A 25,561-nucleotide genomic window follows, 5' to 3' on the forward strand; every position below is an offset into this window, starting at 1 on the left:
TCGGTTGATTGGTGTTCGACTGACCAAATCGAATCGAACCGAAAATCAAGACAGCGACCAAAACCACACCAACGTGTATTGGGTGTCGAAATTGATTTCGAATCTTTTTTTGTTGTTGTTGTTGTTAATTTCGTCGTTCGAATTCGAAATTGGTTGTGAATTTGTTCGAATCACGATACAATTTGATGATGATGATTATGATGATCAACAACAACAAAATTAAACTACTGACATCATTAACGATCACCCCAAAATTGACGATTTGATTAAACAACAACAACAACAACGAAAATGATGATAATGTTAATTTGAATGGACAGCGAGCATGATGATTATTTAAATAAAAAAAAATCAAATCACCCAGTGAAAAAACCCAATTTGAATCAATGATTTTCATATTAAAGAAAAAGAAATTTTAATTAAACAATCATTGTATCAAAACTGATTCGAACGAAAAACGAACGAACGAAAAAAACAAAATCAACCATCATCATCGTCGAAAGAGTGTGTATAGTGATGGCCAATCCTCATTATCAACAAAACAAAACAAAAAAATTCCAAACAAAGTGGATCGCTAGTGACTATCGCGTTCAGTTCATTCAGTTCATACTATTTCATTTGGTCGGAGGATCAGGAAAGCGAACGAACGAACGAACGAAAAAAAAGAGAACAAACGAATTTTTGTCTTCAACAAAAAAAGAGAAAAATGAAAAGAAAACAACTAAAGATTATTATCAATCTCGTCTCTTTTTTGTTGTTGTTGCTGGAACTATCATCATCATCATCATCATCGTAATAATCATCATCACCATTACCATTATCATCATCATCATCGACTTCGACAATGATGAAGAGAAAAAAGAAAAAGGAAGAGAGAGTGAGTGGATTTTGTTTCGAACATTTTCTCTTTCAAAAAACGAACGAACGAACAACTATAGCGACTTGATTGACCAAGTAAGGTTGATTTAGGCTATGAATATATCCTGTTTTCTTTTCTTTTTTCAGATTTTTTTTTCAATGAAAATATTTTTCTAGGTAAACCAGACCTCTCTCCTTTATAAAAAAAAATTAAGAAATTTCTGGTATGTAACAATTTAAAAAAATTATTCATTCCGAAACGATTATCATTATGATGATGATGATGGTCATTTGTTTCATTCATTTAGTTCATTTTTTTTTCTTTTAGTTTTCATTTTGTTGTTGTTGTTGTTGAATGAATCCATTATCATTCTTTCGTTTTTTGTTTTGTTATCCGAAACATCCATTGTTGTGGATAGGTTGAATGCATTCAATAACAACAAAAAATGTAAACAATTTTCGTTCTAGCCTAAAGCCAATGAAAATGAAAGAAAAAGACATTCTTCAATTTTTTTTTGGATTCCCCGCTTATTTCGAAAACACAAAAAAAACTGGGTAGCAACTTGAGTTTCTTTTATATATCCAAACATCATGTATAAATGGATGAGTTGACTTGGCTGGCCACTGTCAAAATAGATCAATCAAAAATTCAATGGAAAATGGAAATGAAAAAAACAAACTAACAAAGATTTTATTTTATTTTTTTAAATGTCAATATCCAACTAAGGTTATCTATTCTAATATTTTTTTGTGGAATGAAAAGTTTTTATTCGTTGTCATTGATGATGATCCATAGCGAAACAAAAAATCATTATCGTTTGTTGTTGTTTTTTTACCCTTTTTTTCTGCTCATTTTTATTCAATAATATCTTTCCAGTTCTCATTATCATTTTTTTTTTTGGATTTTTATTATTTTCACTGACATCATGATGATCATGATCGCCAAGTAGTCATAACATCATCATCATGCAATCGACCGCTGTGTTTTTTTTTCTTTAAACATCATCTTGACCATCTTCATTTGGTTTGGATCGTGATATATAAATATCGTTTCTTTATACATACACATGCTGTTTTAAATGGATTTTTTTTTTCGTTGCAGATTTAAATCCAAATCTTGTTTAGTTTTTGTTGTTTGATTGAAAAATATGTTCGATTGATGGGGGAAAAAGAAAAAAAAAGATTTTCTGGTTTAATTGAAATTCAATTAATTTATTTACGAATCGAAATGAAAATTTGATTTGATTTTTTTTCTTTACTTTCGTTATTTAATTTATAGTGAGAAAAGAAAAAACATTGTTGGAAACAGATTAATTCGCGAATTGATTTTATTGCATTCGAATCTATATCTACCTATATGGTCGTCTTTTATCATTTTGGTCAACTTAGTCCGGTTTTTAAATATAAACCACATAATGATGATGACAAGCTAATCGCATCAATGAATAGATTTTCAACAAGTTGATGAAAAAAAAACTTATTATTTTTAATCCACCGATTCAAAAAACAAATTTGATCTCCAACAAATTCGGCGTTTATTTTTACAACGATACATGATTCGAATTTATGTTTATTTTTTTAATTTTCATTCACGTATACTCTGATCAAATTGGGTCGTCGTTGAGCATCATTGAATTGAAACATTTTTTTCTTCCACAACAACATTCGAATGACATCTCAAAGAGCTCTTCAAGAAGACGACCAGGTATTCAAGTATACTGATCAGCAATGTAAGTACAGACAAATAAAATAAAAAACGACAAATTGGTTGTTATTGTTGTTTTCAACAATCCGATCTATAAATCAACAAATTTTCCAATTATACACGTGTTATTTTATGTTATAACATCATGATTTTTCTTTTGTTTTGTTTTATTCAAATCAACAATAATGATAATGAGCTAGCCTAATTATGCTTATATATTGATGTTGATTATGATAATTTCATCTTTGTTTTTTCGTCGAAAAACAAGGAAGATGAACAACAACGACAACAATAAATCAATGAGGCTAGTTGGTCATCGTTCATGATTTCAAACAATTGTGATCATCAGTAGTCAGTAGTCAATCGATCAATCAATTCGAATTGATTGATCATCGAATGTTTTTCAAATTTATTATTTGCATCTAATAAACATCAATTGTACAGGTTATGATCATCACATTCATCCATCGTTAACATTGCTCAAAGTTGCCATATATTTTTTTTCTCGTCGAAGAAAATCAATTAAACCAATTTATGATTGCAAAAAAAGGTAGCCAAAGTAGAAAAAACAAGAAGCAATAAATTTTCTGTTTTTCTGTCACAAAACTTTTAAATTTAACCCAATGTCAACAACTCTCCATTTTTTTCGGACAGATTTAGATTACATTTCAACTTTTATCATTTTTTTGTGATCATCTTATCCTTGATTGATGATTTTACACCGAACATCATCAATTTTTTTTGTTTCCCAATGAAAGAAAAATAAATCCTGAGAAAATTGAATAAATATCAATCACATTTCACACATAATTCATGCATTTATTAATTTATTATTTCAACAAATTCATTACATTATCAAATATTTACAGATGATTGAAAATCAATCAATCAATCAATCGAACATTTGCCAACCATAACGATTATGATTGTTATTAGATGTTCCACCACCACCACTATTACTACCGTTTGAAGATCGTGTTGTCGATTTTGACTTTGCCGGTATAACCGGTGGTTTTGAGCTAACATAAAAATTTGAATTGTTTATATGTAATGGTTGAATTGTTGTTGATGATGATGATTGTGATGGTGATACCGATGATGAATCCATCATTAATAAATGTTCATAAGGTTCATGATCATGTTGATGATTAACTGAATTTAAATTATTATTGTTATTTGTTTCAAGTAAAGGATCAAACATAAGATGATGATTGGAACATGATGATGTTTTGTATGCTGATGTTTGTATCGAACCATCGTTATTAGCCAAATCTCGTGGTGGTGAATCAAATTCAATAAGACAAGGTTGTTGTTGTTGGCGATCGTTACCACTTGTCGATGATGAAGATAAATTAAGAGTTGGTCTAGTAGTATTACGTGGTGGTGGAACCGGTAAATGATTATTTGAAACATCAGATGGATAACCGTTTGTCATTTTTGTTCGCAATGATTCTTGATTTGTTGTTTGTTGATTAGCTAAACATTCTAAATGTTGTCGTAAAGTAGTTGACATTGGTTGTTCGGATTGTGCTCGATTATGTTTGACTGATGGATTTAAAGTCGATGGTGGTGTAGTGAATACATCCGTATCTTCAATGTCCGATGATTCTGATGAAGCTATCGATGGTGCTAGATAGCCATTTTTTGTTTGAATTCCACTTTGTCCATTTGATATCGATCTCGTCCCGGTAATAGCAGTTCGATTTGTATTTGTTGAATATTGTGACGAAGGATTTCGAACATAGGTAACCGTTCTACTTGTTGAAGTTGGAACAAAAGTACCACTTATTGATTTTTTAATAATTGGTGGTAATTTCGGACTACTTGGTTCACTATTTGGTCTATCTAAATGTTTAATTGAACCGTTGACCGAACCATTATTGGCCATTTTTTGTCGTAATTGTCGAATAGCTTGTCGACCTTGTGATAATGCTGATTTAACTCGAGGATTGACAGAACGAAGAAAAGCGCCACCTTCCTTACGCATGGTTGCCGTCCATTCACGATATTGATTTCGAAAACGACTATTGGCTGCTGCAGCCGCTCCACCATTATGTTCAGCATAATTTAATTCAATTTCAAATTGATCAATATGACGTTCACCACGATTCAACATATCTAATCTTGATTCTATAAATTGTTGAAATATTTGTAATTGTAACATATTTTCAAGAAACAATTGACGTGATGTTCCTCGTACACTTGATACAAAAGCTTCACGATCAAATGTTATCTGTTGTCCATGAGCAAATGTTAGAGCTTCACGATAGCTACCGATTAACATGACAAGTGCACGTAAAAAAGCACGATTTAAACCATCACCAAGTAATGCTGCTGATTGTTGTTGTTTTAAACATTTACGTAAATGATGTAATACATCACTTGGTATAGTGGAAACATCATCGAATGGTGTTGTCAATTGATCTGTATCAACGTTTAATACAACAATTTCACCCAATTCGGCTAATCGAACATTTCGATCAAAAGTTTGTTGTGGAACACCGATCAGGAAAGGCATCGGTGCCGTCAAATAATCAATCAAGGTACGTGGTAATAGTGGAATAAAAATATGTTGCCAATGCATTGGATAGATTAACATGTTTGCAGCCTGTATACAGGCCGATAATCGATTTAAACGTTCAGATGTCATTACGATTCGTCGTTCATTCAACATTGATGCAAATATAGCAATCATATTGTTTGATGATATGGCATTATAGTATTCAGTAATGTTACGCTATTTGAATGAAAAATATTATCAATAATGGTCATGTAGCTTATGAATTATGCTTACATCTTCGGGAATCGATGGTAATTTATGATGATCAGGACATGGAACATTGAATTCTTTTAATTTAATATCCTCTACCGTATACGTAATGGTCAGCTGTAATCCAGGTTGTGGTATATCACTTGTGTACAATGATTCTAAGAATCGTTCTAACGGAATGCGAGACTGGTTGTGAATCAAGAGATTAGTGTCAGAAAATTTAAAAAAAAATTATCATTATTATTACCTTACGGGTTGCCAATTCGGCACAATGATCTAATATTTTATAAAATGTGGAATGCCAAGGTAGATCGCTGAGTATAACCAAACAGGTATTATTATCAGGAGTATAACGACAATAACCAAATGTCCATTTTGATTTAATATTTGTCAATACAAATGAAAAATGAGTAATCACATCGCTACATAAATAACAACAACAAACAAATAACAAAACATTCAAAAGTTATAATCGTTATCCAGTATAGATAAATTACCATTTAAAAGGACATGGATAGGCAAAATGTGGTACTGAATTGAGAACTTCACGATTTGAATAATCAGTTGGATATGTGCGTAAAATCCATGGTTCTTCATCATCATCATCATCATCACCATGTCCATTATTCGTATTATTATCACCATTATTATTATTATTTGTATCATTAGAATTTGATTGTGGTATTGCTACCTCTATGAACAGTTCGATTAATCGATCCCATTCATCCCTATCAAAGATTAATAAAATGAATGATCAAAATCAAAGTAAGAAAACACAAACAAACAAACATACCTGATACGAGCCATAATGATGGTTCAATTTTAATTTAATTTAGTTGATTAATTTATTTTTAATTTAGAAAAAAATAACATAAATTATGATGAGAGGGGAGTTATAAATTACATCGAACATTTGAACAATAATTCCATTTGATAAACATTTTTTTTTCGTAATCAATTTGATTCGAAGGCACAAAAAAAATCAGAATAAAATTTAAATTAGAGAAAAAAAAAGACAAATTGAATTTGTGCAAAGACAGCGAGAATATATAAAAATCAAAAGGGGAGTGGTTCATTGACTTATTTCAACAAAAAAAAAATTGCGATTCATAACATTCGAATGTCTTTGGCCTTTGATGTTTTGATGATTTTTGTTGATGATTTTTTTTCTCATAATTTATCCAACGATGTTGTTTGGCCAATATTCATAATCAATTAACCTCTAATAATTGATTGCAATCCATGTATGGCCAAAATTCAAAGAATCCAAAATTGAATATCAAGGGGAGGAAGCCAACAAAAAACATCAACAAACAAATAAAAACAACAGCTATAGCTATATACTGCAATGATACAAAGAGACACGCACTCGTTCTTTATATAAATGGTAACATTATATATCATCATACATATGATGATAATATCTGCTACCATTTACCGATGGATGGCGCAATTTTATCTAAATCAATTTTTTTTGTCCACATTCGATTCATAAATTTTAATTAATGAATATAGTGAAAATAAGTTGTTTTTATAAAAAAAAACATCGATTCTATTTTTTTTCATAAATTTTGTCGAAATCCAAATCATTCATTCAATGCAATAAAATACATCATAGCAACACCAACCAATAATGCAGATATTTCTTTAATTGATTGTCCATGACTTGATGATTTTGTTGTTTCCAATAATTCTGGTATAACTGAAACGGTAGCAATATAGATAAAACCACCAGCAGTAATTGGTAAAATAAATTGTGTAGCATGTTCTAATGTACCATAATGTAGACCAACAGCAGTGCCCATCAAAGCACCAATGGCTGTTACTAGCTGCAAAAGTATAGCCGATCGACGACGATAACCCGATTGAATAAGAATAGCATAATCACCAATTTCATGTGGAATTTCATGTAAAAGAATTGTTACGGCAGTTATGACACCCATTTGTGATCCATGACCAGCTGCAAAAGTAGCACCAATTGCTAAACCATCGGTAAAATTGTGTAGAAAATCGGCAATCAAATTTAATATGCCGCTAACCAAATGACGACTTTGGCCACTGCTCAACGAACCAGCATCTGCATTTTGTTTCGATTCTGAAACTTGTTTTGTTTTATCCTTTTTTTTCGGTGAAGATGAAGATTGTGTTGGTTGCTTATGTTGATGATGATGATGATGATGATCAGAACCTTTAACAAGATGGACGAATTTCTCAATGATAAAGAAAATGATAATTCCAGCAATTATGTACAGGCCAACTGTCGTCTGATGATGATGAGAATGATTATGCTCTTTATGATCATGGTGGTCATGATGATGGTCATGGTGATCATGGTCGGAATGGCCGTGGTGATCATGATCAGAATGGCCATGATGATCATGATGAGCACCCATAGAATGAGGTATTAGATGTAGAAAAGCATCGCCTAGCAAACCACCGGATGCAAAACTTAAAGATAAACGTAATCGATTTCGATAACGACCAGTATTATCCATAGGAAATAGAAAAAGCACCATAAATGGTGCAACCGATATAAGCACAGTTGATGCATAGGCCAATTGAGCATCGGTGAATTTCTGTTACGAAAGTCATGTTGATTCAAAACAATAAACAAAAAATTGATCACTTACCAATGTCTCTAAATAGACGACCATGGTTGAACTGAAAAAATCCATGATTAAATTTTGAAATTTTAATCCCGATTAATAAGCCACGTAATATATGACAATTTGATAAAAACTACTGTCACGTGTTTGCAAAACAACAAAAAAAAAAATTCAATAACAGGCTCTGTGAATGAATTGTATATGAGTTGGCGCGATTTAAATCAACCGAGTTTGATTATATTGTCTTCAGATTTTTGTTTTTAATATCTTTTGATAAAAAAACGAAAATGTTTGGTGAAAAATGTGTCGATCTAATTAAAGAATCGACCCGTGATAGTTCAGAATTGATTGCTCCTTATAATCAAAATTTGGTCAATGAAGTTTTTGATGAAATGCGTTTGATTAGTCATACATTATTCGAGTGAGTCATAAACATTTTTTTTGTTTTATTAATTATCACGATTTGAATTATCATTCCATCATAGGTCACTCAATTCGGATAATGATCAAGTGGCACCGAATGAAACGACCGTTGAACAACAAAGTACATATGACAGTCAAAATCGTCTTTTGGTTAACAAAGTATATCTACGTGCTTTTCTATGGAACAAACGTTGTCTTCTTGCCTATCAGTAAGCAATTTTATTGATAATAACATGAATTGGTTTATTCCTTTGTTATTTCGGTGTAGCAATCATCGATTAGAACGATTAAAAAGAATTCGTTGGCAATTAGGTGCTATATTACCGGCTGAAGTAAAATGTAATCTTTCTGAAGATGAAATAAAATGGTTTGCATCATATTCACGTAATCTTTCTGATTATATGAATCATTTGAATGATAATAAAGGTATCGATTTAACATTGATGCGTAATCCACCTAAAAAACTATACATTCAAGTTCGTTGTATCAGTGATTATGGTCAATTAGAATTGGATGATGGACATACTGTTGTTCTTAGTAAAGATAGTATGGTAAGTGAAACATGTGATGTTTTTGATAACAAACAAACAAAATAATGATAAAATTATTTCATTTTTAGCATTATCTACCATTATCGAAATGTGAAAAATTGATTCATCAAGGAGTTTTGGAACAAATTCAATAAATTTTAATAATTTTAAAAATAAATAAATTCATTTAATTTTATTTCATTAATAAATAAAATTATTAAAATTAGAAACAATAATGTTGATTTTCAAATTCAGTATCTGAATCGATAAAATCTAAATTCGGATGATCAAAAGGTTTTTGTTGTTGTTGATGTTTTTGATCATCATCAACAATCGATTGTTGTTGATCATCAGATGATCTGAAATCTGGTGACCAACAAGCGGCAATTTTTTTAAAATTACATTGAACAAATAATTTGCCACCATTGTTATGTCCATTTTTTCCTTCCAGTGAAATATATCTTATTCCCCTTCGGATAGCTTTTAGTGGTAATGTTCTATTGGCAACTAATCGATCACAATTATAAACTTCGAAACGGATAAATGTAAAATTAGGTAACCGAATAACTGGTCGAATCTGTTTATTCCAGAATGGTATTTGTCCTGTATTCCATTTTTTTGAATAGGAAAAAGGATTATTAAAAGAATCTTGTTCAAAAAATGATGCAAAAAAAATTTTACCTTTAGTGTTACAGGTTTCAGTTTCATATCGAATATTATCATCATAATAGCCAATTATATGTACAATTACTTTACATTTCATTGGATTTTTACATAAATCAAATTGCATTAAATCTTCGATACAATATAATGTTAATAGAAATTGAATTGGACCTGCAGATGGTTCATCCGGTAATGAACTATCTTCACTTATTCCAATACAATACATTTGACCATTTCTTAATGAAGATGGTTTCAGAACATAACCACATGATCCATTTAATGTATCGAATAATGATCGACATAGTTGGTCATCATTGTTATCATCCAAATTTTCATCAATTCTATATGGTAAACATTGAATGCCCATTCGAATCAAATCTATTGAATGATGGACATTGGACTCAATCAGACTATTGTTGTTCCAAGTTAATGTTTTACAAGTCAAAACAGCAATCGAATCATCCTGAATACATTTACGATCTCGTTCAATTGAATCATTAATAAGTTGTGAATCAAGCGAAAGAGCTAAGCATTTATCATTTGCTAATCGGTCGATATTTGTTGATTCATTCGAATGAACCCAATCAGCTTTATTATTTTGAAGATTCATAAGAACAGTATTAATCGAATCAGAATGTTTGATAATGAGAATAAATTTACGACGTAATGTTCTTAACGATGGCCATGCTGTTTGATTTGAATTTTGTAAAAATGTTGGAAAATAACATTTCAGTTGATTGGTTTCAGATGATGATGATGATGTTGATTTGTTAAATATTTGTTGCTCGGGAATTGTCGAACATAACGTTTTGATTAGATCATTCATTCGATTATTAGCGATAAGATTTTTACAATCAAATATCAATATTATTGGCCATGGATTCTTATCGAATCCATGTTTAGACATGTGATTAAGTAATGTTTCCAATGTAATACCAATCATTTCTTGTTTGGAATCAAAATTATTTACCAACACACTAATTTGTTCTTCATTCCAATCGAGTTTTACTATAAAGCATTTAGGAATAAATTCTTGTTATGAAAAAAATCAACAAAAAAAAATTAATTTAAAAAAAACTCACGATAAAAACATCTACATAACGACAATCGACGATCATATTTATCCAATAGATTTTGTTCAAATAAATTTTTATATTTTGGTGACAAATAATCAAGACCATTGACTGGCGGTTTTATTGTCAAAATTGTACAAGTAGCTACATAATAATTTACTAATGATTTTTTCATATTTAAACATTGTTTCGAATGTATTGGATTGATTATATCAAATCTTTGCATATGTAATAGTTGAAAAAAATCATCTTTTGTTAAAAAATTTTTCTTTGTTGTTGTTCCATTTGTAAAAACAGAAAATAATTTCTGACATTGTTCTTTTGATAATGTTTCCTGTTGTTGGATCATGCAATATTAATGAAAATAACCAAAAAAAAAAAATCATCATTAAACAACAAAACATACATGTTCTTCTTTTTTAAAAAATTTATACAATTCTTTCAATCCCCAATAGTTTAGATTCGGTATGGCGTATCTAGAATCCAGGGGAAAAATGAAATAAAAAAATGAATTAAAACAAAACCGAACAAAAGCAGAAAAAAATATGATTAACTTTTCATAAATAATACCCAAAGTTATTCGTCCGAAATAAATTTTTTTACTGGTTAAATTTTTTTCATTCAATATTGAAATTTGTTTGCCAGAATTTTCATTTTGACAATTATTATTATTATTATGAAAAATGTTTAATTTACCACTCATTTTGCTATCGGTTGCTGTTATAATCATTTGATTTGGCAGGCAGTGTTTTTGTCGTAATCATTATATATATGAGAGATTCGGAAAAAAACGTAGATTAGATTCCGGTGTTGGATAGAAGGCGTAAAAAGGGATTATCATTAAAATTTGCAATATCCAAATTTCATTTCTTTTTTCAAATCTACGTAATATGATTGCCAACCAAATCAACCAACTATTTAACAACCGTTACCTGTGTGTGTTTGATAGCAGCAGGTTGTCAAGGATTCTCGTCATAGCGTAGAGAGAGAGAGAGAGAGAGAGAGAGAGAGAGAAAAAGAGAGAGAAAGTTAATTTTCATCATTAGTTAACTTAATTAACTTAGTCATAATGTTTTTACATGGATGAAATGAAAATTCATCGAACTCTCTCTCTCTCTCTCATCATCATCATCATCATTCGAATTATCTTCGAAATGAATGAATGATGGATCCATGTTAAAAATGCAAATGACCATCATTTAAAAGAATGACATAGTTTAAGCTTATTTACAATGCAAGTCATTCATTCATTCATTTGTTCAATTCATTAATGGCTGTATTTTTTAAAAAAATAACCTTGTCATTTTGAAAGAAAGAAAAAGTCTATGATGGATGGATGTGGATAATAGGATGTAGCAGCAACTGCAGAAAACAACATTCGTTTATTTAATTTTTGAAGAATTTTGTTGTTTTTTTGTTTCTTTCTTTATTTGAATAATAATAATCATTTGATTAAACGTAGACTGACACCTGGGCGACGTACGTAAACAGGAGAATGGAACATGAACGAAAAGAGTCGAAATCGTTTTGTTCGTTTTTGGATTGTGGATCGAATGAATCAGTGTTGTGGATGTTGTTTTTTTGTCTATTATTTTTTGCCCATAGTTGGCAAACAATTCATCAAATGATGATGATTAAATCAACAACATTTAACACTTTGTGTTTTCTGCCATTTCTTTCCTAAATTAATTTAAATCGATTCCAATTCAATCAATAAAAAAAATGAATCCTTCGTTACCATCTTTATCATTAACTTCAATTAGTGTTACTGATGATGATGATGATAATGATGAAAACGATGATAATGATCATCATCGTTATCATTCTGTTTCAATATCACAATCATTAAGGACTATTCCATTATCAGGTACAACAACAACAACAATAACAACTAAACCATTCACCATCAACAAACAAGGTATGTTCCAGTTTTTTCTGTTTTTGTTTGAATGAAAAGTTAAAAAATACAGACATGGCTGCGCGCATACAAAACATTCATGCAACCAACAAACAAAAAAAAAGTGACTGAACCAAAGTTAATAAGCGACCTAGAATGGGTCAGGAATGTGCCGAGCTAAAATTGAGCACCTGAAGCATAATTGACCTTGCTAGGCTTAGTTGTAGTTACAGGTGTTTTTTCCCCTGAAAAATCTTCATTTTTTTTGTTGTTGAGCACTGTTGTTTTGCTTCAAACACACACAAAAAATTGATTGATCCGATCGATAAAAATGGGTTCTAATCAATCAAAATGTGAATCCGAAGAAAATGCCGATAATAAAAATTTAATGAAATTAGATTCCATATCAACTGTATCGATGGCATTCACTGCCACTAATGATTGTTGTATTGATACTGCTGCTGGTACAGATGATATGATTGATTTAAAACAATCATCATTATGTAGCTGTCAATTGCAACGACAACGACAACGACAATTGCGGCATATTTCTCAACATCATCAACTGATTTCCAATCAATCAGGTAAAATAATTTTTCAAAAAAAAAAAAAAATTTCTGATTTTCAAATTGATGTTTGAACACATCCAATCCGGATCACACAATCAATCGATAAATATTGTATCGAAAAAGAATGTTTTCGCCATTGTTGATTGATTGATTATCTTTAAAAATGCCGATGTTTCTCTTGTTTTGTTTTCTGGTTGGTTGGTTGGTTGATATGTTTTCTAATTGATCTCCAGTTTACCAATATATTAATCCATTGCTATGTGATTACAATCATCATCATTACACACACACACACCACACACACACATAGACATTCCATTGTCAAGTGAATTATTATTAGATTAAAAATTTTTTCTGTTGGTTGTACTTGATCTGGATATTATTTACTCAATAATAATTATTTCTTCCTTTTGTTTTTTTTTTTGTTATAATAATAACTATATTGCTCATTTGATTAATTTTTGAATTCATTTTTGTTTTGTTTCTTGGTTCTATTAGATGTATGCGATAAATCTATTATTGATCATCAACGATCAAAATCATTACCACCAATATCACAGAATTCATTTGTTTTAGATATGGATGATATTCATCATATTAATCATCCTGTTCACCATCATCATCAACAACAACATAAATCAACCAACATTGATGGTGATTATGGATTTTCTAATTTGGATTCAATTTCACCTTTATCGGATAAAAATAATGCCGGTACTTCTATTGTTCGAAAAACTAATGGACGAAAATCAAGTTCAATCATTTTGATTGCATTTTTTGATACATTAATAATGTTGTTGATGTTAGCATTGGCCATTATTTTAAGATTTACCGATGAAATTAAACCTATTGATACATGGTTTGCCAAACGGATGGTCTGTATGTTTGAGCCATTTTATAGTTGGCCATATCATTTGGTTTCGAATACCGAAGGCAAATTATTATTCGATAATCTTTCTAGCGATGAATTTCTTTTCTATGTTTTTGTTTTCATCATTCCTGTTGTTATCGTAAGTTTGAGCAAATCAAAATTTTTTTTTTTGTTCAGTAATTTCATTATTTCACTATTTTAAATAGATAACATTAATGGAATTAATACGAATTCTTATTCGTCAAATTGTACATGGTGATTATGATAATTATAGTGAAACAATTATTGTACCGAAAATAAATCTGTCCATTCCATTAAGTGTACGTCGTATTTGTCGTATTTTAGCCGGATTTATTCTTGGATTATCTGCATGTAGTATTATTGCCGATTTTATAAAATTACAAACTGGACAATATCGACCATACATCTTGGATATTTGTCCATATTTTTGCCATAATTTAACAACATCCAATCCGACTTGTTGGCGTACTTGTAATATTACGGATGATATTCGTATCGATGTTCGTAAATCAATGCCAAGTATTGTTGCAACATTAAGTTCATATTCAACAATTTTTCTTGTTTATTATATAACGGCATCATTAAATTATAGAGCTACAAAAGTATTTCGTTTATTATTATCGGTTATAATTATTGTTTTCGGAATTTTATTGTCAATTTCACGTTTAACATCTTATCGTAATCATATTTGGGATATTTTAGCCGGATGGATGATTAGTTATCCATTAGCTTACTATATTGTTTGGTATCATTTGAATGGATTTTCAAATCGTTTATCGATTAGTAATTTATTTTCAGCTAAATCACAATGTCGTGGTAATTGTTGTATGAATAATATTCATAATGCATTAATAACATCATCAGCCAATTGGCCTACATTTCATATACCTCGTGTTCAAACCAGTGCCAAAACAAATCCTAATTCCAATAATGAAAGTGTTGCCCGTATTCCTAGCTTTCTCAAAACTAATTATTCACACAACAATCAAAACGTTCAAGCTAAACAATCATCATCATCACACTCGAATGCCTATATTAATCCTGCATTCAGTCCAGATGAACATCAAAATAATCAAGATAATCATCATTATCATTCAAGTCGAATAGTTCTTGATTCAAATAATAATCAATTGGGTAAACGAGATGGCCAAAATCATCGACACCAACACCAACAACAACAACAAAATCGTAATCGATTACAAATGCGAACATTTGCCAATTGAATCACAAATCATCATCAAAAGCTTTTTTTACCCATAAACTAAACTAAAAACAAAAATAAATTATGTAACTTAATAATGCATTTTGTCAAATGTCATTAAAAAATATCTAACCATAACTTCCAAAAGAAAACCTCGATTTTTATTTTTAATTTCTTTTACTGTTTGAGCAACACACTTGAATAAAGTGGATGAGAGAGGTGAGCAAAGAAAGAAAGAAAAGAAAAGATTTTCTTTTTATTTAATAAATTTTTTTTCATTTGGAAAGTAAAGTTGATTGATGAATAAAGAGTTCCTAATGTAAATAATGATGATGATTCGAGGAGAATAATATTTTTTATTTCCGACTAAATCCACCCAAACATAACAATGAAAGTGAAAAAAAATGATTTTCGGATTCTATAATTCGAAATTAATTGCACATTGAATTTGGAGAAAAAACCAAGTTTTGAAAAAAAAACAATATTTATTTACAAAAACAAAGTGATAAAGTTTGTCATCATCATCACACAAAATAGATATTAATTATCAAGAAAAAACAATCGTTTTCAGTTGTTAGTTGCACCTGAGGCTATTGTTTTCAATCAATAATGATAATGTTGATGTTGATTGAGTTCTGCTATTGTTTTGGTTGTTGTTGTTGTTGGTTAGGATCCAGAAACGAAGTTGATGAAAAATCATTTTGTTGATGATTATTTTGTGATCGTAATAATGAATCATCCATTACAACCATCATCATCATCATTGATAATGAATTAGCTAATGTTCCTGTACGATATGAATTTGATTCAGATTCAGATAGACCATAATCTGAATGAATATGAATTTTTGGTTTTGGATTTCTGGATATTTTTCGATTTGTTGACATACAAATAGTCAGTATAATTCGTATGACAATAAAAACAATAAATAATACAAATATTGCATAGAATATAATCAAACCAAAAGCCAAAACGATATCCGGATTAAAGGACCACCATTTTGAATGTTTATGATCAAGATCGATAGATTCGGCAATCGTCATTGTAGTCGTCGTTTCAATTTGATCAGAATAATTAGCCAAAACTATGGTTAATCGTTGCATAATTTTTTTTTTTGTTCCAAGAATGTCATTACGATTCGATTGCTTTGAAGCGAATGTTTTGGGCAATGTTTTGTGAAAGAATGCCAAAATTCAAAATGATATTTTCATTTTGGGAAACATGCGCATAAAATTTAGTTGGAAAAAAAGAGTAAAGTAAAATCAGATTTTATTCATCAAGAATATTGTATTTTGTTTTGGAAATATTATTGGAATCATTTTTTTCGTTGACTTTTGCCATTTTGGTATCATTAGTCTTTTATTTTGTAACGCCAATAACACCACAAACAAGACGTCCACCTGCATTACCGGTTGTTTTGCTTAATTCATGTCCACCACGTCCAAGATCATCTGGATCAGCGTGTACAACCAATGAACGACCAACAATTGATTTTTCACCAGTCAAACTGATTAATGAATCTTCAATTACAACATTAGCAACACCTTTATCATTGGCTTCAATATTGCCTAAATCACCAACATGACGTTCTTCATCACTAGGTGCACCATGTGTTTTATTCAATGGATTATAATGAGCACCAGCCGATGTACAACCATTTGTATTGTCACCAAATTCATGAACTATTGAAAGGTTTGAATAATATCAATTAAAATCATTGTTCTGATTGACAAAACTTACCATGAAATCCATGTAGACCGGGTTTTAATCCTTGAACACTACCAGTAACTTTTACCGGACCATTATCCTTTTAAATTAATTAATATTAATTAAACCGAACTGAAATTTAATAAATAAAAACAGAAACAAACCTGTTGTTCGAAAAAAATTGTACCACTGACATTTGGATCACCTTTCAATACAACAACTGCTTTAACCATTTTTTTTGTGTTTTAAAAAGAGTCTGTCTTCAAATTAGAAATTTAGAATAAAAATAATAATAATGATGATATTCAAGGTACGTATGTTCTTAGTCGAATGATCAAAGATCGATTAATGTATTTTAATGAAAAAAAGTTTGATTTTTAACTAAAAAAAACAAAAAACAAAATCAAGATAATTTTTTTTTCTGTTTGAGTCGAATGACAAAGTGTGATAAATTAAGCATACACATTCATTTATTTATATAGTGAAGTGTACCCGAAAGTATAATTTACATTTTTTTTCTGAGAAGTGTGTGACCACGTCTTTTATGAAGGGTAATTTTAATTAACAAAAAAAAAAAAAAAAAGTTTTAGGCGCCTATTTCAAATCGAATAATTAATCCAATTTATCCATTTCAAACTGGATGTTGAAAAAAATGTTAAATAATCGTACCGGTTTATTTAAAAATCAAAATCTTCATTTCAAATAAATAATTAATGATTCCGTGATGTAAACGTGTACAAGTGAGTGACGACATCGTCGAATCTTGAGCATCGCTTTCGGACAAACATTCGAATATTCGTGCTATTCTGGCATCAATCACTTCAATTCACACAAAAAAGCAATGATAAATTATGTGACTTTGGATTTGAATTTTTTTTGTTTTGTTTTTTTCACGGATGACGAAAATTTAAAAAAAAATTTGTTGGCAATGTAGCCAAAATAAAAATATATTCTTCTCACATTCTTTTTCCTTCCTCCCTCTCTCCCCCATCAGAAGAAAAAAATAGAATCCACGAATCTTGTTTGTTTGTTTTGTTTTTTTATTGTTTTTTATGGTTGTTAATAAAAAAAGAATATTCTTGCTGTTGTTGCTCAAACTCAAATCATTACTATTGCAGCAGTTGTCTTGGTTTCTGGTTAAAAATTTTTTTTGTATGTCATTTTTCATCATTATAAAAATCTAAAAAGTAATTACAATTTTATTTTTCCGGATGATATTTTCTAGATTCTTCCTACTAAAGACCCAAACAAACAATGTTTTCGGGTACACTTTTCGATAATCCAATGGATGATGATGATGATGTTGATGATCAAATCGAAGAGGAAGAAGATGAATTTACAAGAATTAATCGTCGTCAACAACGTCGTATTATAATTGTTTGGCTAGATAATGATCAAAAACGTATGGCACATTCGAAAGATCCACGACCACTTTATTTTGGTGGTGAAGAAATTATTGGTCATTTATCAATAGAAATACAAGGTGGTAAACCGGTTCGTCAGGTAAAATTGATGTTAATAAATTTGGTACAAATTCGTTGGTGTAAAAATATACAAACACAACGTAGATCATCGAATGTATCCACGGAAAAACGTCGTAAAAGTATTTTTGCCGATTATTTCAACACATCAGCCGCTCATAACGATGATGATAAACAATTTTTTTTCGAACGACATAAAATAATCGAATTGGATCTTCTAAGTCCAGGTAAAGAGTTAAGTTTCATACATCATATTCCACTAATTTACAATAACTCTTTTTCCCGGCTAAACGACAGAACGTTCATTGGCCGAAGGTAAACATGAAATTGCATTCAGATTTCAATTGCCAAAATCGTAAGTTATAAAAAACAATATTCATAAATGATCATTATCATCCTGGGATCTTTAAAAATTTAGTAGTTTACCATCCAGTATGAAAAGTTGTAATGGATTAAGCAAATATACGATCGAAGCATTTACCGTCGATGATCATAATGGTCATGAAAGCCGTGGTGAAAAAGAGATTATTTTGTTGGTTCCCAATGTTGATCTAATGGTAGGATTTAATATCATTTTTGCTATCAAATTTAATTTATTTTTTATCAATTTATGTTAATAGCGACAAATCGAACGTAAAGTAACACATACATTCATCACAAATGATGGTAACAATGTTGATATTTCGGTAATGTTGGATCGTAAAATTTATCAACCTGGTGAAATGCTTTCACTATCGATATCGATACGTAATGAAAGTGATTCACCAACCGAATGTTTAGTGGCTATGTATCAACGTCAAATACTTAGAAATTGCGAACAAACTGATCAAATGAAAGAACAGATCTATGATAAATGTTTGAATGATTCACCAAATCGTGATGATAATGATGAAATGAGTCAAGCAGTTATGATACCAATCGATGCAAATAGCCAGGTACAAGATGAACCTATACAGATGCGTTTACCACATAATCTTGTTCTTAGTCTTGATTGTTCATTGATCACTATTCGATATTATGTTTTGATTACGATCAACATTCCTGAAAATAATGATCAATCAATGGAAATTCCTTTCCTAGTTTCAATCACAAATCACAATCATTTTGGTAGACGTATCGATTCAGCACAACGAATAAATACTACTACAAGTTTACAGCGGCAAATTTCTCGTTAAAATTTTTCAAATCAAATGAATTTATTTATGGTGATTTTATTTTATTTTATTTTTTGCTCAACTCAATCGATAACTACATAACAACAACAAAAAAATAACAATGGGTGAAAACAAACAAATGACTAAATATATAAATTAAAAGTGTAATATTGAATAAAAATTATTTTGAAATATTTAATGTCGTTGTTGTTGTTGATCATAGGTATTTTCAAGTGATGATCTTGTTGTTATAACCACCGGTAAATTAATATGTATATCAATAGCCAATGGTATATCTAATGTTAAATGTAAAAAATATTTAAGTGTTATATATTCGGATTTAATTGATAATGGTATATCAACCGGTATAGTAACGGTTAGATTACCATCATCAATCATAGTATGTGATCCAATTTCATCACCTTCAATAGCTTCGGTTAATGAACTTTCAACTGTTTTATGTCTTTCACCTGTCATATAGATTTGTGTTTGAAAAAATGTAACTCTTGGTTTTACGGTTGCTGTTGAACAATTATCAATAACATAATCAACAATCAATTCTTCACCACGATAATATCCTTTTTTACGTAATGTAGCTTGCATTGTAATTTTACCGGATGCAAATGATAAAACACCAAAATCTTTTTCCGATGTACCACCAACCGATAACCAAAGATTTTTCCGTATCGGTACTTCAACCAATATTTCTCTACGTTTAAGTTTTTCACCAATTTTAACATCCACTGAATAAACAATCGAACCAAAACGACTTTGATACGATGATGGTAAATTCAAACTAATAAAATAATATTTATCATTATTTAAATGAACTAAACATTTAAAAAAACAAACTTACTTTTCAGGTAAATAAAATTCAAATGGAATTTCATGATGACCTAAACGATAATATGATTCACCATTTAAAGCCAATAATTCATATGATATATCCATTAATTTATGTTTAATATGAAATGAATGACCTTCATCTTTAATACCGGGATTTTCAGTCCAACCAACTTCGGCCATACAAATCAGATTAACATTACATTCACTAACAGGTATATCACCAACAGCATTAAATACAATAACACCACGAATATATTGTCCTGGTTCGTAAATATCATTTTGTTCAAGTATGATTTTCATGATGATTAACAATTATTTAACAACGATACAACGATTGATCAACGATAAAACAATGAATTTTTCGTTTGAATATCAAAGTTGAAATCTCTGTTTCTTTACAGATGTAGAAAGAATAGATGTTCTTTAGCGATTTACGCATAGCATCATCAAAATAATAGAGTAGGGCCTTTGCAAAACAACCCAAAACCGAATATAAAAAAAATTGGGCCAAACATTTTTGTTCGGTTTTGTTTTGTTTTGGAACCAAAAACATCATATAGCTTTCCTTGATTCTATATATAGAATATTCATTACAATTTTTGACAAGCATGATTCAATGTAATAACCTAATAATAATCTGATTTACTTGTTTTATTTTATTTTCATACATATGTTTAATTCATTTGATTGTAAATTCGTTTGATTTGACCATTCATTTTACAAAAAAAATTATCATCGAGAGAAAATGATTTTGTTTAATTCGAATGTTTTGACAAAAATGAGGTCATCAAACATCAAACATTTCGATTTCGAACCAATAGAGGACGTTCATCGAACAGCTGATGATTGTAAATAATCAATCAAACAAACAAACAAAAATGTTGCCTTCATCAGCAAAAAAAATATTCATCTTCGTTATCAAAATTATCCATCCATGATTAGAGTTTTTGAGGTTAGGTACACAAATACACGTTGATAATATTGTTCATCAATGTCCAAACATAGACACTCACACACACAATTTAAATACCTGTGCCTTATTCATTAATTATCTTTTCGTTAAAATTTGTTATCGGAATTAAAAAAAAAAATTTATTATTGTTTAATAACGTGCGTTTGTTTTGTTTGTTGTATTTCTTTGACGATAATCTTATTTAGATTAATTTTTTTATTGTTAAAATAGTTTTCTGAACGAAAAAGCCAAAGTAAAATTGCCATAAACAAATTGCCTTCTACAATTCGTTCGAAAACAAACAAAATAAAAATAAAATCGAATGTTTTATTGTGTTAATCTTTGTGCAATACTTTTGTTTGTTTGTTAGTTAAACATGAAAATGTACAAGGTTGATTGATATTAAGCCAATTTCATTTCCTATCCGTTTTTTTAAAAAATCCATCGGTTGTTATCCGTTTCTGTTTATTATTATTGTCAAATCATATTCAAACCTGAAAAACTAAACGTTCGAAGAATTTTTTTGAAGTTGAAAATTGAAAATTAACAAAACAATGTCTCAATGTGTAAATCCATTCTATCATCGTATTCATTTACGACCATATGATTGGCCATTCATTATAATTGGTTCAATTTTATTAGCACCAATAAGAATATTGATTATAATAACATTATTTTTAATTTCATCAACATTTTCAAAATTATGTAATCAATGGTTATCACGTATTGATCGTTATACCGAACCTGATCTTTATCATGAATGGCGTATTAAATTTAAAAATATTGTTTCATATTTATTTCGTTCAATATTATTTGTTGCCGGATTTTATCGTGTTACAATCATACAAAAAGGTGATGATAATATTGAAAATGAAAAACAAGCACCAATTTATATTATGGCACCACATACATCATTATTTGATATTTTAGCTGGTGTTGCATTACAAACACCATCATCAGTTGCAAAAGCTGATATTGTTGATATTCCTTTATTTGGTAGTAAGTTGTTGTTTTGAAATAAAATCTGCCTTGATAAATAAATAAATAATTGAATCATTGGTTTTTTCTCCCACAAAAAAAACAAACTAGATATATTCAAACTATCCGATCCGGTTCTTGTTGAACGTGATTCAAAAAATTCAAGATTTAATGTTTTCAAAAAAGTAACCGAAGTAATCAAATACTCAAAAATTGTATTTTTTCCTGAAGGAACTTGTAGTAATCATCGTGGTTTATTACAATTTAAAAATGGTGCCTTTAAATTCGGTTATCCTGTTATACCGGTTGCATTACGTTTCAATCAATATGGTGGCCCGGATACATTGAGCTGGACTTGGGATGGTCCAAATACTATATGGTCTATATGGCTGACATTATGTCGATGGCGTACTGATCTTGAATTGACTAAACTTCCTGTTTATACACCATCCGATCTGGAACGAAAAGATCCAGATCTTTATGCAAGAAATATTGCCAAAATTTTGGTCAATGAATTAGGTCTTCCCTGTCTTTTCTATTCATATGATGATGCACGATATTTTAAGTACCGGTCAGTGAAACAAACTGCTTTTTGTCATAGCATTTTTTTTGCAAATTTTAACTTTTTCATTTTAATCAAACAGATCTTTTCGTTCATCAACATGTGTCAAATTTATGAAATTAGCTGATAAAATAAGAAAAATTCAAACATCATCAAATGATAGTAACAACAAATCCGAATTAGAAACGATATCATATTCTGATTATCTTAGCCAATTTATTGATCAAATTTTTGATAATATTGTTGATTTAAATGCCAAATTAGATCGAAATAGTTTATTGGAAATATTAGATATTTCATCATTGCCCAATATAAATGAATCATATTCGATTAAAGAATTAATGCTTTGTTTTCAACGTCAAACATATATTGACAATGATGATCATATTCCTTATGAATGTAAATTATATCATTTAAAAGCTATAGCACATTTGGTTGATCAACGTGAATCAAATCTATGGAAACGATTACGATATGCATATGATACATTTGTTCAAGCTAGTTCATTAGAATCTGATCAGGATATACAATTATTATCATTAAAACAAATGGAAATGTTTTTATGGCTTTCATTGGGTCTTAACAGAATTGATGATCATCTTTTCAACGATATTCTTTCATTTGGTTAGTTTTTTATTGATTGATTGATGATTGATTCTAATAATAATCATTTTGTTTTTTCCAATTTCTATAGATGATCTTCGTCAAACATTAATACATCATTATCAATATGCTTTACGTGAAAATGCCTGTTCGATTCATGAAGAATGAACCATAGCAACAAAGATACCCAAAGATATAAATTCAGGAAGATAATTCTCAAAACAAAATAAAACGGTGTTTGGTACGAAAATCTGTGATTCCGGTGCGAAAAAAAATGAAATCATTCATTAAAAACTCTTAATATTTATATTCATCCATTTTGCAATTTAACTAAAAAAAATTAGTTTCTATCTGTTTCCGTCTATCTTTTTAAATATGTGATTTTGCAATTGTGTAATGCCTTTCTTTTGTTGAATAATTTATTGAAAACTCTTTATGAATTACCAAAAAAAAAAACAATGTTAGAATCCAAAGAATTATTATTATTATTAAAAAAAAGAATCTTATAAAACTTTTTTTCGGAAATTTTAGGTAAAAATAAACTCACACCACTTATACAGTTGCTCATCAAACAAATATAGATACAGGATATCTAAAGTTATTTTTATTGTCGTTGTTGATTTTTCTTTTTTTGCTGTTCATCATGAAGTGCACTTACATATCTTATCATCTATAATCAAATAAGAAACAAATAAAAAGTACCATTATTTGTTTTTTCCATCGATTGAAATCATGATCATCATTTTCGATGATTGAAGCAAAAAAGAAATCAAACAAACGAGAGAAAAAAAACCGATAATATACTGTTTGTTTGTGCTTTCACTCCCTCCGCTATTGTTGCCAAATGGGAAAAAAAACGAACGAATCGAATGTTTGTCACGTAAGCATAATGAATGTGGCGCCACCATCATTAGGGAAAATTTTTTGTTTTCCAACCGTAAAAAAATGCGAAGCGAGCAATGCAAAATTGAAAAAAATAAACACAAAACAAAAATTTTTTTTTTTACGCTTTTATCTTTGTTATCCTTGAACAATTACCGGAAATTCATTCACAAATTTTTACAACATTAAAACTTAATGATCATCTTGAAATTGACAACGAAAAAAATAAAAGTCATTCAAGAAAATCTAAACATGCAAAAATGTATAGGAAAAAAAACAGATCAAAAATTTGATGAAGGAAATAAGAAGAACCAATCGTTACTTGAAATGATGATCCAGAAACCAAAATCCAAGTCGATAAGGTTTTTTGTTCCGTAATCCAACGCCAATTTCGATAAGATTTTCTTCCCACCATAAACACGTTGATCAATGAACGAACCAATAAGTTTTTGTTGTCAATAAAACAAAAATTGATGGGGTAAAAATTCGTTATAAATGAACACCGGCATCGTTCTGATTTTTTTTATTTTTACCGATTCTCAAATTGAGTATACCAACTTAAGTTAATCATTATTATTTTCTGGCAATTTATCGGGGGAAATCTTCAAATAAGTTCAGCAATTTATTTTTCAGCAATTTATTTAGTTTCAATTTATGAGCACAATAGAAAAATTTCACTTCGAATAAATTTCAGCCATCAATATAACTATGTAGACCACCGAATATGGAATCATGGTTTTTTTTTCTCGACGTTACATTTGACACAATAGAAATGTATAACGCTTCAACAGAGGACCAATGTTCAATTGAATTTTTTTTTTGTTTCAATTTTTTTTTTGATACACAATTTTTACCGTCAATCAAACGACGGGACACGCACCACCACAACGAAACATCGCGAGGTGTGCAGTGTAAAGATTCATTGGATTTGCAGCGGTTTTTATAGCCGAAAAAATGGCCAACTTATTCGTATAGAAAACGCCCTGAACAAGTAGTAGCATTGAATGATGATGATGATATCCGAAAAATGATAGTAGTTATAGTTTATGGTAGTAGTCTAAATGATAGTTGATGAGTTTTTGAGCAGCATTGATAACAATAGGAAAGAAAATGAGGAGCAAATTGAGCAGCAAAAAAGCAAAAAACAAAAAAAATTAACCCCCAAATTCGATTTCTAGAAATTTCTAGATTGATCAATAATCAATTAAT

At 29.7% G+C, this 25,561-nt stretch overlaps 9 protein-coding genes and 1 long non-coding RNA gene across 16 annotated transcripts; 5 read left to right on the top strand and 5 right to left on the bottom strand.

Annotated features, from left to right (window-relative positions):
• The first annotated feature begins 587 nt into the window (after window positions 1–587).
• Window positions 588–4,530, top strand: LOC142646243 (uncharacterized). Of its 2 annotated transcripts, XR_012847212.1 has the most exons (4): window positions 588–954; window positions 1,036–1,082; window positions 1,327–2,588; window positions 2,764–4,530. It is a non-coding gene; the product is annotated as an uncharacterized LOC142646243 (long non-coding RNA). The 2 variants fall into 2 exon arrangements; XR_012847211.1 differs by lacking the exon at window positions 2,764–4,530 and having other exon boundaries at window positions 1,327–2,756.
• LOC113791780 (DENN domain-containing protein 1A) lies at window positions 3,362–6,688 on the bottom strand. Its single transcript, XM_027341609.2, has 5 exons — window positions 6,127–6,688; window positions 5,831–6,061; window positions 5,581–5,755; window positions 5,358–5,519; window positions 3,362–5,300 (listed from the first exon to the last, which is right to left on the bottom strand). The coding sequence occupies exons 1-5, from the start codon at window positions 6,138–6,140 to the stop codon at window positions 3,456–3,458; spliced, it is 2,427 nt and encodes an 808-aa protein (XP_027197410.2). The 5' UTR covers window positions 6,141–6,688; the 3' UTR covers window positions 3,362–3,455.
• A 128-nt stretch (window positions 6,689–6,816) lies between these two features.
• LOC113791811 (protein catecholamines up-like) lies at window positions 6,817–8,105 on the bottom strand. The gene is made up of 2 exons (XM_027341646.2): window positions 7,964–8,105; window positions 6,817–7,909 (listed from the first exon to the last, which is right to left on the bottom strand). Exons 1-2 carry the CDS (start codon window positions 8,006–8,008, stop codon window positions 6,920–6,922), a joined length of 1,035 nt encoding a protein of 344 aa, XP_027197447.2. The 5' UTR covers window positions 8,009–8,105; the 3' UTR covers window positions 6,817–6,919.
• A 121-nt stretch (window positions 8,106–8,226) lies between these two features.
• Window positions 8,227–9,074, top strand: LOC113791820 (DNA replication complex GINS protein PSF1-like). Its single transcript, XM_027341658.2, has 4 exons — window positions 8,227–8,360; window positions 8,425–8,571; window positions 8,631–8,913; window positions 8,982–9,074. Exons 1-4 carry the CDS (start codon window positions 8,227–8,229, stop codon window positions 9,045–9,047), a joined length of 630 nt encoding a protein of 209 aa, XP_027197459.1. The 3' UTR covers window positions 9,048–9,074.
• LOC113789841 (uncharacterized) lies at window positions 9,067–11,805 on the bottom strand. 3 transcript variants are annotated; one of them, XM_027339435.2, is made up of 5 exons: window positions 11,183–11,805; window positions 11,035–11,104; window positions 10,638–10,962; window positions 9,574–10,563; window positions 9,067–9,495 (listed from the first exon to the last, which is right to left on the bottom strand). In XM_027339435.2, the coding sequence occupies exons 1-5, from the start codon at window positions 11,356–11,358 to the stop codon at window positions 9,116–9,118; spliced, it is 1,941 nt and encodes a 646-aa protein (XP_027195236.2). In that variant the 5' UTR covers window positions 11,359–11,805; the 3' UTR covers window positions 9,067–9,115. The 3 variants fall into 3 exon arrangements, with proteins under 3 accessions (XP_027195236.2, XP_075680686.1, XP_075680685.1); XM_075824571.1 differs by having other exon boundaries at window positions 11,325–11,760; XM_075824570.1 differs by having other exon boundaries at window positions 11,199–11,760.
• A 144-nt stretch (window positions 11,806–11,949) lies between these two features.
• LOC113791789 (uncharacterized) lies at window positions 11,950–15,339 on the top strand. Of its 3 annotated transcripts, none has more exons than XM_027341629.2 (3): window positions 11,950–12,546; window positions 13,593–14,104; window positions 14,172–15,339. In XM_027341629.2, the coding sequence occupies exons 1-3, from the start codon at window positions 12,351–12,353 to the stop codon at window positions 15,207–15,209; spliced, it is 1,746 nt and encodes a 581-aa protein (XP_027197430.2). In that variant the 5' UTR covers window positions 11,950–12,350; the 3' UTR covers window positions 15,210–15,339. The 3 variants fall into 3 exon arrangements, with proteins under 3 accessions (XP_027197430.2, XP_027197422.2, XP_027197437.2); XM_027341621.2 differs by lacking the exon at window positions 11,950–12,546 and adding an exon at window positions 12,653–13,109; XM_027341636.2 differs by lacking the exon at window positions 11,950–12,546 and adding an exon at window positions 13,304–13,419.
• Window positions 15,340–16,439: 1,100 nt separating this feature from the next.
• Sod1 (Superoxide dismutase 1) lies at window positions 16,440–17,333 on the bottom strand. Its single transcript, XM_027340497.2, has 3 exons — window positions 17,059–17,333; window positions 16,928–16,994; window positions 16,440–16,869 (listed from the first exon to the last, which is right to left on the bottom strand). The coding sequence occupies exons 1-3, from the start codon at window positions 17,125–17,127 to the stop codon at window positions 16,547–16,549; spliced, it is 459 nt and encodes a 152-aa protein (XP_027196298.1). The 5' UTR covers window positions 17,128–17,333; the 3' UTR covers window positions 16,440–16,546.
• An 815-nt stretch (window positions 17,334–18,148) lies between these two features.
• Window positions 18,149–19,550, top strand: LOC113790756 (arrestin domain-containing protein 3-like). Its single transcript, XM_027340461.2, has 4 exons — window positions 18,149–18,602; window positions 18,673–18,730; window positions 18,794–18,932; window positions 18,996–19,550. The coding sequence occupies exons 1-4, from the start codon at window positions 18,149–18,151 to the stop codon at window positions 19,548–19,550; spliced, it is 1,206 nt and encodes a 401-aa protein (XP_027196262.1).
• An 8-nt stretch (window positions 19,551–19,558) lies between these two features.
• Window positions 19,559–20,675, bottom strand: LOC113790774 (arrestin domain-containing protein 3-like). 2 transcript variants are annotated; one of them, XM_027340486.2, is made up of 3 exons: window positions 20,386–20,675; window positions 19,952–20,325; window positions 19,559–19,825 (listed from the first exon to the last, which is right to left on the bottom strand). In XM_027340486.2, exons 1-3 carry the CDS (start codon window positions 20,673–20,675, stop codon window positions 19,725–19,727), a joined length of 765 nt encoding a protein of 254 aa, XP_027196287.1. In that variant the 3' UTR covers window positions 19,559–19,724. The 2 variants fall into 2 exon arrangements, with proteins under 2 accessions (XP_027196287.1, XP_027196281.1); XM_027340480.2 differs by having other exon boundaries at window positions 19,559–20,325.
• Window positions 20,676–21,881: 1,206 nt separating this feature from the next.
• On the top strand, window positions 21,882–25,190 carry LOC113790739 (lysophosphatidylcholine acyltransferase 1-like). The gene is made up of 4 exons (XM_027340442.2): window positions 21,882–22,326; window positions 22,417–22,876; window positions 22,950–23,491; window positions 23,562–25,190. Exons 1-4 carry the CDS (start codon window positions 21,882–21,884, stop codon window positions 23,636–23,638), a joined length of 1,524 nt encoding a protein of 507 aa, XP_027196243.1. The 3' UTR covers window positions 23,639–25,190.
• The last annotated feature ends 371 nt before the right edge of the window (window positions 25,191–25,561 follow it).

The sequence above is a fragment of the Dermatophagoides pteronyssinus genome, unplaced genomic scaffold, assembly GCF_027571235.1.
Source record: "Dermatophagoides pteronyssinus isolate colony J.1.1.1.1 unplaced genomic scaffold, Derpt_VIB-CSIC_2022.12 sq0002, whole genome shotgun sequence".
Lineage (NCBI taxonomy): Eukaryota > Metazoa > Arthropoda > Arachnida > Sarcoptiformes > Pyroglyphidae > Dermatophagoides > Dermatophagoides pteronyssinus.